The sequence below is a fragment of the Fundulus heteroclitus genome, chromosome 10 (assembly GCF_011125445.2).
Source record: "Fundulus heteroclitus isolate FHET01 chromosome 10, MU-UCD_Fhet_4.1, whole genome shotgun sequence".
Classification (NCBI taxonomy): domain Eukaryota; kingdom Metazoa; phylum Chordata; class Actinopteri; order Cyprinodontiformes; family Fundulidae; genus Fundulus; species Fundulus heteroclitus.
The window spans coordinates 11,579,679-11,593,926 of NC_046370.1; the positions used below are offsets into that span (position 1 = coordinate 11,579,679).

General features: G+C 38.7%; 1 protein-coding gene across 5 annotated transcripts in view; it reads right to left on the minus strand.

The window, feature by feature from the left end:
* Positions 1 to 14,248, minus strand: part of dock1 (dedicator of cytokinesis 1) — a 303,583-nt gene that overhangs the window by 231,023 nt on the left and 58,312 nt on the right. For all 5 annotated transcript variants that reach the window (XM_036142018.1, XM_036142017.1, XM_036142019.1 and 2 more), the window contains exons 13-15: positions 9,941 to 10,066; positions 9,615 to 9,739; positions 68 to 166 (exon numbers count right to left, since the gene is read on the minus strand). In XM_036142018.1, coding sequence (XP_035997911.1) covers positions 68 to 166; positions 9,615 to 9,739; positions 9,941 to 10,066 — 350 coding nt within the window. The remainder of the gene's footprint in view (positions 1 to 67; positions 167 to 9,614; positions 9,740 to 9,940; positions 10,067 to 14,248) is intronic.

Consider the following 14,248-nt stretch of genomic DNA (forward strand, 5'->3'; position numbering starts at 1 on the left):
CTACAGGGCAGACATAGCAGATGATGATGATTTAGTAAAATAGTGTTGATGATTCAGGGACACTCACCTTTATTGTTTCAAACCACCTTGGTTGCTTTACTTGGTAGTAGATGACAGATTTGTACTCATTGATCCCCTCATCTCCAGCCCCAGGGAAGATAACATTCTAGAAAGAAAGTAATATATGTATTCAAACAGAAATTATCTTAGATGTCTGGCCAAGACTTAAGTCAGCATTGGACGTTAGGTTTGGATAGTTGATCTATAGATCTACTATCGCTAAGCTAAAAATGTTTACACATCGGCTCACCGCTTGGAGAAAATGGACTACCTCTTATTTCATAAGATGCACTCCCTCAAGCAGAAAGCCTTAATCTAACAGAATGGCCTTTACAAGGCTGGGTGTACTTTATGCATGAGCACCTGCTTGCTAGCTGCCAATCTCATGACAGTACTGTGGAGGAAAGAAATTAGAAATTAATTATTAACGTACAAAAAAAAAAAGCCGCCAGCCATCCCATGCAGTGAAACTTTAAGAGATGGTGGGAACAGAAAAAAAAAAAAAAAAGAAAGACCAGCTGCTACTGAGTGACCGCTCTTTAAAAGTGGCCTTCCTACTGGGTGCTCTTCCATTTTTACAGCAGGTCAAGTTATATTTGTGAAGGGAGAGGGGGAAAAAAACCGCATGGCCTGACAGTGAAGTTGGTGCAAAGGATGGAGTGACAGTGGGTGGCACGCATGCCTCGCTTTCCTTCCATCTGTGCTCTGCCAGCGTACCTCTTTCCTCCCAGTCCTCCAGCTGACTCCCCAGGCCTGCTAGTGTACCACTACTCCACTGCTGAAGTGCTCCTACACTAATGCTTTCTGACAGCCGGCAATTATGAGAAATAACAGACCCCGTGTCCTCCAGCTGTGCTGAGCAAATACGGGGTGGGGTGGGGGGGTCAGGCGCTATAGCTCTCAAATCTGTCCCTCCGGTAAGTGGCCAAGGTTCCTGGCAGTGCCACATCTTAGACAAGTGACTGCCGAGGTTGGAGGTGTGCTCAGGAGTCAAAATGTCACTGGCCAGCGTCACGTGTCGTGAATCACGTTTGGAAAGAAACGACGACATCACCCAGAAACAGGAAGAGACAAGCATGAAGGAAAGGACAGAAGAAAACAAAAAAAATAAGTTGTATGCAAAGACACCCACAATAAAATGTAAAAATAAAATCAACTAAAAGTAAAGATTGCGATATGAACTTGTAAAGTAAAGTTGCGTTACTTTTACTTTCATAATTAGGCTTATAATCATATGTTGGAGGATGAAAAGTTCAAAAATCTTGGAAGAACAAAATATACATGAATCACAATACACTGTTGATGGCTGTCGGCAGCAATGATCTCCTGTAAGTCTGTTTATTACAGCAGATCTGGAAAAGCTTCTGACTGAAGACACTTTATTGTTGTATTACACTCTCATCAAGAGGTTCTTCAGGGTAATCAGTTAATTATGTAGCCGCCTTCTTTACACAATCATCTCCAGGGTCTCTGGTGCAGTCCCCAGCACAGGATGAGCTTTCTTTATCAAATATATTTTTTTAAGTCACTGGTTCTGATGCTGCTACTTAAACAGATGACAGCAGGAGAGATTGCACTCTCTTATAGAAGACTTATAGAAGTTCTGCATCACCGCCAAAGGACCCAAGCTTTCTAAAGAAGCACAGTACATTACAGTCTGCCCTGACCCTTCTTGTTTCTGTAGCATCTTTAATCCAGTCTATGGTCTTGGTGAACATATTTAAACCCCCTTCCATCAACTCTATTTCTTCAGAGATGGAAATCGTGTTTGACATAACCCGTTTTTCATCAAACGGGAGAATTTTCTGCTATGAAACAAACTGCATCAGTGGAGATTAGAATCTTTTTGGAAATTTCAGATTTAAAGTACAGATGCTGGTGCTGGTCATATAATTAGAATAAATGTTTTTTTTTATATATATAATTCTACTCAAAAAGTGAAAGTTGTATATTTAATCTATTAATGCATTACACACAGACTGATATGTTCAATTAAGACAGAAATACAAGCAACATCAAAACAAGCACTAAAACTAGACAGTGAAATAATTAAAAACAAGAAATGGATGCTATGTTAGATATGCAATTCCAAAGAGGTGAGTCTTTAGTCTAGCTTTAAAAACGGAACATGTTTATTTTAATTTAGATGATTATAACTGGCAACTATAATTAAAACCGTAAATTCAGCATCTCAGAAAATAAGAATATTGTGAAAAGGTCCAATATTGAAGACACCTGGTGCCACACTTTAATTAGCTAATTAACTCAAAACACCTGCAAAGGCCTTTAAATGGTCTCTCAGTTTAGTTCTGTAGGTGACACAATCATGGGGAAGACTGCTGACTTGACAGTTGTACAAAAGACGGTTTATTGGCACAAGAAGGGCAAGACACAAAAGGTCATTGCTAAAGAGGATGGCTGTTCACAGAGATCTGTGTCCAAGCACGTTAAAAGAGAGGCAAAGGGAAGGAAAACATGTGGTAGAAAAAAGTGTACAAGCAACAGGGTTTACCGCATCTTGGAGAGGATTGTGAAACAAAACCAACTCAACAATGTGGGGAAGATTCCCAAAGAGAGAACTGCAGCAAGAGTCAGAGCTTCAAGCGCCAGAAGCGTCTCGCTTGGGCTAAAAACAAAAAGGACTGGACTGCTTCCAAGTGGTCCAAAGTTATATTCTCTGATGAAAGTAAATTTTGCATTTCCTTTTTAAATCAAGGTCCCAGATTGGTCTCCTGTGTTTTCTGAGGTCCAAGGCCAATGCAGCCGTCTACCAGGAAGGTTTAGAGCACTTCGTGCACCCTGCTACTGATCAACTTTATGAGGATGCAGATCTCATTTTCCAACAGGACTTGCCAAAGCTACCAGGACCTGGTTTAAGTACCATGGCATCCATGTTCTTAATTGGCCAGCAAACTCACCTGACCTTAACCCCACAGAAAACCTGTGGAGTATAGTGACAAGGAAAATGCGATACTATCAGAGCAACCTGGGCTCTCATAACACCAGAGTAGTGCCACAGACTGATTGACTCCATGCCACGTTGTTGCAGTAAGAAGATGAAGAAATCTTTATTTGTCATTGCAATTGTACATTCCAATGAAATTTGTCTTCTTCATTTAACCAATCTGGGGCTAAGGGTCTTGCGCCAACAGGACTTGCTCAGGGACCCACAGTGGCCCTTTTATTTTATTGGTCTTAAGTAATATTAAAATTTTCTGAGATACTGAATTCGGGTTTTTTATTAGTTTTCAGTTATAATTATCAAAATTAAAAGAAAAAAAAACACATGAAATATATCAGTCTGTGTGTAATGAATTAATATAAGATACAAGTTTCACTTTTTGAATGGAATTACTGAAAATAAAATCTACTTTTTTATGGTATTCTAATTATATGATCAGCAGCAGCGTAAGGGTCTACACTTTCTAGATCAGGAGTCAGCAACCTTTTAGTCTGCTCAGAAGGATGTTGGGACCACTACGATCTCAAATCCAATATGTTGGATTGTCTTGGCTCGATGCTCCACTGTGTGGGGTGTTCCTTGGGTCGTGCGCGCTAACCACTGCGCCACCAAAGCACACCCCTATTGACATTTCTAAAATATCCGTGGCAGCCTTGCCTAACTGTGCTAGAGTTTCAAACACCTACTAAAGCAATCCTGGAGTGATTTTACTCTAGCATATCAGCATCATTCTGAACAGCACTCTAGTATTGAACATTGTTGTGCAATCAATAAAGTACAGCCTTTGGTAGATGCTTAAGCTGACTTTCATGTATACTAATATTACAGTTCCAAAGTACTGCATTCTCAAACCAAAACAGGGTGATAAATCAGTATGTTTTGAGCATGTACTTTCGAGACTGATTGCAATTATTGGTGCATCACAGAATGTGTGGCATCCTTCCGAAATGTTGGAAAGATGTCATGATTGTCCCTGTCCCCAAAATAGATTGCCTGAAAACCAACCTAAATGATTTTGGACCCATTGCCTTGACATCCATTGTGATCCAAACTGGTGAGCTTGGAAATCCTGAAGAAAATCGAAAACTATTTGAATGCTCTGCAGTTTGCTTGCAGACCACACAGAGGAGTTGAGGATAGCAGTTTCACTGTAATAAACCTGCTTTTTAAACATCTGGAAGCTAAAGGAACACATGCTCAGCTTTATTAATTGACTATTCATCTACTTTTAACATTGTTCAACCTCACATTTCAGTAGATAGGGTCTCAAAAGGGTTCAACATAGGTTTTAATCTTTACGCTGGATCTTAGACTTGTTAAGGACCAGGACACAGACAATGAGAGTGAATGGTTTTCTGTCCAAACAGGCCTTCTCCACTGGCTCCCCACAGAAATTTGTTCTGTCACCTCTGTTTTTCATCCTCTACGCAAACATGTGCTATAGCATAAGGGATTGCAGATTTAATATAAAGTGTGCATATGACTCAGTCATTGTTAGCCTGCTTAATGGAACAGAAACATGCCACGGCCCTGCGGTTGAGGATTTTCTTTAACAGCGTGATGAATCCTTTTTGTGGATGAATATTACAAAGACCAAGGGCATGCATATTGATTTCAGAAAACACCCTCAGGCACACTTCCTCAGAGGGTCAAGCAGTGGGATGTATAGATACATATAAATATTGGTACAGTTATAGACAATAAACCGACCTTTCAGGTAAATTGTGAAGCTGTTTGTTAATAAGAAAATCTGTCATCCTTTTCCATCAACAAAACTATGTTGATTTTGTTTTCTCTGGCATTTATTGAATGGGATTTATCTTTTCTGCTTTGTGACCTGGTTCAGCAATCTTTTCTTTTTCTCAAAAACAAGAATTGCTTGAACCAAATGGTGAAGTTGTTTAGTGAGCTGATGGGTCAGATGCAATTAAATCCAGAATCCTTGCACTTCAGGCAGGTACAAAAGCTATCTGGATCCAATTTGAAAGACGCGCCCCATCTGGTGCACGGGAGTTGAGGCGTCTCCTGTCGGGGAGAAGATATCTGGTATCTAAATGTAAAAAAAAAGTGCTATAAAACCAGCTCTGTTTGTGTTACCATCAGCTTCAAAATCTCCATTTAGCATAGTCCCCACATTGTTTATTATTTTATTTCTTTTCACTTTGGCTCATCTTATTGATTGATTTGAAATCCAACTACAACTCCAAAATCCAAAAGGAAATGTTACATCCCTGTTTGTTTGGTATCAGGAATTATTATACATGTTAAATCTGATCAAATAATGCACTAGCCCAAAAGACAGAAGTCACTAATTTACACTACATCAAGATTAATGTTAAGTATCATCACAAGCAATCCTTTTACTTCCTTGGCTTGTTGCATCAAATCATTGAAAAAGCTTCTCAATTTAAGACTAATGAGTATAATAGATGCAGCCATGGGTAACAATGCTCTCTCCTGATTCAGTGTTTGCAGCAAGACTCATTAAAACCAGAAGTCTGTCATCTCAAATTACTTTTAAATCCACTCCTGTTCCAATTATACTAGTGCTTACATCACTCTAATTGGAACTTTAATCAAGTCCAAACAAGATTATTGTCAACTGTAGCTCCAAATATTACAAAAAAAAAAAAAATTGGAACAATTTAGATATTGTTCTCAACAATTATGCAAGGTTACTTAAAGCACCAACCACTGTTTTAGCATCCCTGGTTAAGTTGTGTAGTAAGCCTAAAAATAAAATCATATTTTATTGCAGTGGCATATTCTCACAGTAACAAAAATATAATTTTTGGTTGATTATATCATTTAAAGGTGGATAAAATCCCACTTAAACAAAATCACGATAATTATTTACACAATTATTGCTGCCCCTGCTGTGAATAGTTTGTTTTTGCTTTGTGATTACCTTGTAATGCCTGAAAAATATTTTTGAATTGAAGATCACCAAATACCATTTCAACTTAGAGTTCTCTTATTTGTCAGCAAACACTCCAGATATGGACACCTTGCCCCACTTCTTCCCACTGGCTTCTCATACCCAGCGGCTCTCAACACATCCTCCATTAATTTGTGGAGGACGCGGACCAAGAAGTGGAGTCAACAGGGAATGTCAGTAATTAAACATAAAAGAAAAGAGGTCACTGCGACTCGAGATGAAACAAAAGGGCCATTCCGCTCTGCTGCGTTGGCACTTGGTTTAAACTGGAGAGAAAAACGGACAGAAGCAAGTTCTTTTACATGCTACAACTTGGCAAACTGACAGCCACAATAGTGAGCTTTTAGTTAAGTATCCTGATTTGTAGGTACAAATCTCTGTGTGGCTAGGTGCTTGATTGTATATACCTGTGGCCATTAAAGTGGTTGGAACACCTGATTTTGACCATTCATATGGGGTGTCAATTAGTTTGGCATTATAGGGTATAAAACTGGAAGTGCAAGCTGGAATGAAATGGGCCCAAGAGCCCTTTCATTTCTGTTGAATATAGGTCCTGTCCTGATGGGTTGCAAAAAATGTTTAAATAAAAACAGCACATAAATCAAACACAGATACAGACAGAAATGTTAAATGCTGATTAAGACAGAAAAATATATTTTGTGAGAAAGTTATCCATAAAAACATGCTCGGCTTTAAGACGACAGAACCCTTAACTATGCTAACAGCTAAGGCAATACACAAACAGGACTGACCCAGGATTTCCAAAAATGTGCTAGAAATACTTAAATATGAAAATCTATTAGAAAATACTGTCAGATGTTTTGCTACGTTATTTTTTCCAGCTCCTAAATGAAAGAATATATTAAAGAAAAACTAACTATCATAAGTTACTAGCATCGATATTCTAATAGTTTTGCACATCAACATAAGCTGATATTTAAATAATTAACAGTTTTCATAGGCAAATTAATGTTTGTCCAAAAGGGTTCGCTAATTTATGACCATGTCTCTAGAATGGGATATAAAGGGCACCTAAATATCTATTATTATGTCTGAGATTTGTCATAAGTATCTTTCTAGCTACTAAGTTTAATTATATAGCACCTTTCACAGGTCAAAAACTACAAAGTGCTTTACCATAAAAGTAAGCAAAAATTAAAAGAAAAAAAAAACACAGAAGCTCAGGACATAAAAGGAAAGATAGAAACAGGAAACATGTAACATAATAAAGTCATCCGTTGATGGACCATGGCGCTGGCAAGAGTCCAGGAGATGCATGTTGAGTTGAAGGTGAGTTATTAATAAATAAATAAAACAGTTAACAGAGCGGCAGGAAAATAGGAACTATGAACGCGACAGAAGAACTGAGACCAGATCAGGGGTTGCATAGTAGAGGGCCCAATACTGGAATGAGAATAAACCAGTAGACTATGTAGGGGAGAAGACGGAAGGAACAGCAGGTGTAAATTAGTGCAAGTGAGGAGAGTGAAGGCAATTAGACTGAAGGAGATAACCTGACAGAGGCAGGAGAACAGTATCTAACAGGAATGTATGAAGAATGACCAGATAAAGAGGAATAATTTAACTAGCTAAACTAAGAATGGAAAACTAGGAATTAAACAGAAACATGCATAAACTACTAACATAAATAATGTACAGAAAACTAAACTAATATCAGAAACAAGACTTAACAGATAATAAACAATACTATAAGGTGCAAACCTAAACAGAACTGCGGGATCTCCAGGAGCCTAAAAACTAAATGATAATGAACAGAAACTAACTGTGACAGGAACTGAAACTGAGACTACTAGATACGTAAGGTGGGAAAACAAAAACAAAACCCGCAGGATTCCCGGTAACCTAACACTGAATAATCAAAGTCCTGGGAATCCTAACAGATAAAGCACAAAACTAGCTAAAAGCTTGTATAAATAAATTGGCCTTCAACTGCCAAACAGTCAACACTGCATTGATGGAGGCAACATTATCCACGATTTTTCTAGCCACCGCTCGTAAGGTGTAGCCACTCTTGTCCTAAAGTGTGTTTGAGAAACCATTAACAGTCTTTGACTGGAGGATCTCAGACAGCGAGGAGAGCTGTAGGGTCCTAGAAGGTCAGGCTTGACCACACAGGGCTCTAAAAGCAAAGACTAACAGTTCAAAATTAATTCTAATGGAATATGGGTAGATAATGGAAAGAGATGCCTGTGCAAATTCTCAGTTATCCCGGGTCATCACAACAAATTGGAGGCAACTTTTTTGCTATAATGTAAATATAATGTAAAGAGATTAAAACTGGGGAAATGTGTTGACCCTTATGTTGGTTAAAAAGCCTTGCAGCAGCATTTTGAACTGCCTGGAGACGGTCAAGTTCTTTCTTATATAACATTTAAAAAAAAACTGTTACAATAATCAAGACGAGATGAAATCAAAGCATGAATCTCCCTCTTCTAATTTAGCTTTCTACAACAGAGTATGAAGCTTGGATATATGTTTATTTAATCTGTGAGAGTGGTACTCCAATATCATAGCAGAATCTAAAACAATACTGAGCAGCAGAGAACAATCCACCAAGATAGCGCTTGAGTTCAGTTATTTGGTTCTCAGGGTCAATAATTAGAGTTTCAATCTTATCAGAATTCACCTGCAAACAGTTTTCATAGAGCAGGTGTTTGGTATTAAAACTGTTTATCATGGTGAACAACTTTAAAAGAACAGTAGAGCTGAATATTATCAGCATAGAAGTGATAACAGAAGTGACACATCGGAGAACTGCCTGATTGTTTGCTCAAGAGGGAAAATATACAACAGAAAGAGAAGTGTGAGCTAGCCAGCAACCATGTTTTGTTTGCACAAAGCATTCTCATTTGTTGCCATTTCAATAATCCTCCTTCTTTACTCTATCTCTGAATAACATGTGCAAATTTCCATACCATTCTGGCTTAAAGTTTTTTTTTTTTTTTTAAGTTTTAAATTTTGGCAAATCTTTAGGCATAAATTGCCATGGCCTAGCTTATTTCATGCAGGGATTCTATACACATGTATTTGTTCAGTGTAGAGGGTACAAATCAAAATGTACAGAGTTTCACCATACCAACACTTAAGCAGTAATATTTTTTATATCTTAGAAGAGGTGCACCGATTATACTTAAGTTTAAAGAAAGGTTTAGATTGTTTTTTTGTGTTGGCATCAGTTTTATTAGATAAAAAAATAAATATTATAGGATTTCTTTGCATCTAACCACTGAGTGGGTTCAAACGGGGCTGCTTCCCTTGCCTTCATGGTTTTAGATCAATAAAAAGTGATTAAAACCACAAACTATTTTTAGAATTTTAGGATTACTGACAAACCCAGAGGAAATAAATTACTAAAATTAGACAGTGGCCCTCTAAATGCTTGATTCTGCAGCAGACTAGATGCTTAAAGTGGGATGGTGAATTTTGAAGCCACTCAATCAAACCCGTTGACGTCACATTCTACTATAGCCAACAGGCAAGAAAGGTGGGTAGTGTGAGCTGTGCATCACACAACTGTATAGGAGGCTAGACACACCAACAACAGGCTGAGGTGGATTTTTTCAAAGGCATTGTAAATCAGAGGATGTCTGAGAGACTAACTGGTCATATTTCTTGTAAATTCCTCAGACGTACCTCCAGTTTCTTGCCGTCTTCATCGTACACAGACATGGTCACCTCAACGTTTTTGGGTGTCGTCTTACTCCCCTTGTCAAAATCCCCCTGAACCAGAGTTACGTAGATGTCGTTTCGGACGTCACCTTCAGGAAACGAAGAAGATGAGAGAATCCATTAACCTCAGTGGCTATGGTGGTATAGAAACGCTCTTTCACATACAAAAACGTAACCCGTAAAAAAAATGGACCCAAATATCATTATGAACTCAATTACCAAATTTTACAGCACAAAGTGTAATAGAAATTTTACTTAAAAAAATATATATATTTTTCAAAATACTCAACCTGGCATAATTATCTCAGGGAAACCCATCTTTCGAGCCACAGCAGTCGATCGATCCACCAGGTGAGGGAACTCCTTCCTTATCTGATGGATGTCTCCTGGAAGTAGCTTCAGAGTCACCCAAAGACCTGGTGATGAAATCAACACAGACAAAGAGGGAGCTGAGATAAGGTAACGAGAGGACAGCACAAAGGAGAAGTGCTCCAGGAAAACACTAAAAACAGATTTAGTCCTCTTTTTTTTTTCCCCACAGGCACTTGTCAAAGTGAGACGTAATGGCTTCGGGGTAGCTCCCTAAATAGAAATCTATCAGGAGAGATTTTATTGGAGAAACAGGTTAATGTAATAACTTAAGACGAGTAAGAGTGCGTTCTTTTAGGTTCAGTTCAAAGAGCGGCATGAGAAGTTGTGCATAATTGGCTACAGAAACGAGCTACTTTGTTCTCTTCCACTTTGCAGAGGCTGTGTTGTTATGAGTGGCACGTCCCGTACTGGCCATGCTAGAAGCCCTTTGATACGCCAGCATGACTGAAAAAGCTGCTATCAGCTCTCTCTGCTAATCTTCCCCCAGTGCGGGTCACAGCAAACGTGACATTTATCCTAGTATGATTTTATTGGGTATGACAATACAGCGGAGACTTTAACAGGGAAGTATCCTCCTTCCTGCGGCCCGGATCCTTGAGACAGTTACAGCCGCGCCACCAAGTTCCAGCCCTCAAACTACTGAGATCGGCTTGTGTTCACAGGAGGCTCACCAGATGATTTTACAGTTTTAACACTGACATATTACAATCATTAAAATGTAAGCAAGCATTCTTATAAGCTTCTTTTGGAGGAGGACAAATGCAAGAGTTTCAAACGTAATATGGAGCATCATTAGCCAATTCATTAAGTATTTTTAAGATGGTTGGCTAGATGAATGGATGAATGGACGAGTGGCCATCATCAAGTCAATGAAAACAATTTTTCAGTTTTAAAGCAGGAGAAAAAGTTGTCAGCAGTGTTTTACATTCCCAACATGACTTATACATGTTGTAAATAGCAAAAAGTATGTATTTTGAGGCACTTTGTCACATTTGACTGATTTGTCATCAGTGTTGCTATTGCAAAGGTAAGAAAAACAATTATTTTCAGATTGAATAAATAAAAAGACAATACCAAAACCTCCATCTCACCAGAGGCACTTTTAAGACAGAAATGTTTGTATCTTTTTTTATTTTCCACAGAAACTAGAGAGAAATAATCAAACCTCCAAAGGGTGGAACTTTCAGGCAGAAAGTAAAGGGACAGCCGCCAGTAACAGCATGAAAACGGGACAAGTATAAAAGAATCAACACAAATTGCTAAAATAAAAAGAAAAAGTTTCATACCCTCCTGTGGTTCTCTGTTTGTCTTTTAAACAAATTGATTTTATCAGAGCAGAACAACAATATATTTAACTCTCAGTTTTACCCGGCTATGAAACAGCCATAAATAAGGATCTGCAGCAATGTCACGATGGACAAGGGTTTATTGTCTTATAAACATGCACATTGATTTTTGGGGGATATTTTTCTGAGCCTGTGATGGACTGGCAACCTGTCCTGGGTGTACCCCGCCTCTCGCCCAATAAGAGATGGAGATTGGCACCAGCCCAACGCCCCACCCTGCACGTATACGCATAGATAATGGATAGATGTTTCTTAGCCCACTACAGTATCATGGTACATTTAGTAATATGTCACAAAGTTTTAGAGCAGGTATTTGTTTTAGATTCAGAAGTGATTTCAGTGGATAAGAAACTTATGTATCAAGAAAAATGTATCAAGTTCATGAAAAAAAGCTTTCCGACACCTCCCCTCAAAAGCAAAAGTTTGGTGACGGCTTGTGTGAGTGCCTGCAGGTGCACTTAAGGGTGTTACACGCAGGCATATCTCGTGGTGAGGACCCATCATTAACGTGAGCATGGGAATGGTAAATAAAAGCCCATTTTAGTGACTTTAAATGTGGTATGGTTTTTGTTGAAAGGTGGGTTGGTTTCAGTATGTCAGAAACTGCTGAACCATGGGGTTTTTTTTTACGCTCCATCTCATAGATTTAGTGAGAACAGCCCGAAAAACTGAAAAAAGTATACAGTGGGCAGCATCTGTGTGAATGATAACCTTCAATGTTGAGGGCCCATTTATGTTGAATAGGGCATTGTTAAGAAATGACAGCACATCTGGGTATTGTTTCTAAGCATGCTTCTTTTTTTATTTTACCCTGATATATACAAGTTAGCCCCACTGAGACGTACAATATAATTTCCAAGAAGGGCCTGTTCACACAAAGAACGACAACAAAAAACATCTGATAAAACAATAACATTGACTTGTAAGGAAAGGAATTGCAGGAAGAAGGTGCAGGACATGAAAAGGCCTTTTGGCTTAACTCTCAATCAGGGGTCAAGAAATAATCAGAGCAGAATGGTTGAAAGGGAATAGTTTATGGTATATGAAAGTTAACTGTCTTAAAGTTGCTTTATGGTTGACGCACGTACGTTCCACACGGTAATGAGACGTGCGGAAACGTCTGCAGCATTTATGCTCCGCGTGGCTTTTCCTCCAAAGTAGCACTAGACTCTAGAGGGCAGCGTTGTGTTCCCACGCCTAGCGTACTACACCCCACTACATGTAGAAGTAGAAAACACAGTTGTTTCCAACAGTTTAAAGTCTTTGCCTTTCTCCCAAGAGTGATGGTGATTTCTGTCCAGCAATTGTTAACAATTTGTTGATCACAGTTTTTTTTTTTTTTTTATCGAATCATAAAAATGTCTAGAATTACAAACCTCTACCAGAAGGAGAGCTTACGCCCTGTTTTTTCCGTGCAGGTAAGTCCGCGAAGTTAGGCATTTTCCTAGGTGCGCAGAGCGGAAACTCTTGGTCGTGGCCAAATTGACGTAATATGGCCACACAGACCTTGTGGATGTGTCAAACATAAACAAGGCTCTAGTAGATGGCCCCAATGAGTATGTCTGTCATTGGATAAATATGAGCAGTTAACCAAAGAATATACAGAGATCAGTGATGTGTGACGTTTTCATCATGTTAGGAATCTTCCCCATGTCCATCACTTTATTACCAAAGTGTAGCCATCTTCTTATTTACTTCCAGCATGGTAATGCACCATATTATAAAACTCACCTCAAACTGAATTTTTGAACATGATAAGTTTACTGTACTCCAGTGAGTTTCACCATCTCTAGCTCTCAAGCCAATAAAACATGACTAGGGTTGTGCTCTGTCCATTTCTTTTGCTCTTCATAGAGGTTACACTTGGCCAAGCATTCTCAATAGCTGTGAAGTTTTTTTTCTGGGAAAGTCGATCTGCTGAGCATCTGCTAGCCAATACCTTCACGTTCTCTTTGTGTGGCTCAAACACTTGGTTCTGTTTTTCCGTGTTTAACCGTGTCTCTCTCCTAGCCAAAGCAACTGACAGAGCTATTGCTGCAACTAAGGCTGTTATGCACTTTGTTTTTCATGCCATATATTTTATCAATGCTCAGAGCTATTTTTAACTGTTTCTTTCCTAAATGAAGCCACTTAAAGAGTTACTACTGCTGTTATTAACCCTGCACTTTTTTAGTACATAAAAAGGACTCCTAGACCAGTGGTCTGTGTTTCTAAGAGTGCTCCCAGTTGGTTGCAGCAAAAAGTCGATCACACTTAACCAAGTTGTGCTGGAGGTTTCTTTACATTAAAAGAGAGCTCTCCTTTTCCACTGTTGGCACACGCATGCTCAGTATGGGGGGGTGGCTCATGCTGAGCAATGCAATGCATTGCATTAAGTCGACTCTCCCCTGTTGCTACATGCTAATTAAGGATAAGTGATTGTTGCAAAGTCCTTGATGTTTTGTAAAATACCTGGAATGGAAATTTGTTTTAAATCGGTGCTATAAAAATAAATGTCATTGGCAAAACAAATTTATCTACAGCTCGTTGGCACCGATGCCATTGCAGCAAGTGCTTCTATACAGTTTTGTAGGGGATGCCAGTAATGACGAAACTTGTGGGGGTTTGCATTGGATCGAGGGGCTCATTCAGAATACACTGGGAGGAAAACACCCCGTGATGTCTTTTCTTAAGTCATATTGGATATATATTGGTTATTTTGTTCGTCCAACAAAATAAAAAAAACATTACAGCAACATTGAAAACACAGCTCTTGGTCCTCTTCACCAAGTCAAACAGCTGAGTATACCAACAAAACTGTATTGATTTTTTTTAATATATACTGTTATATATCATTATTTTAGCATGCAATACTTCTGGTAAGATTACAAAATTGGATTA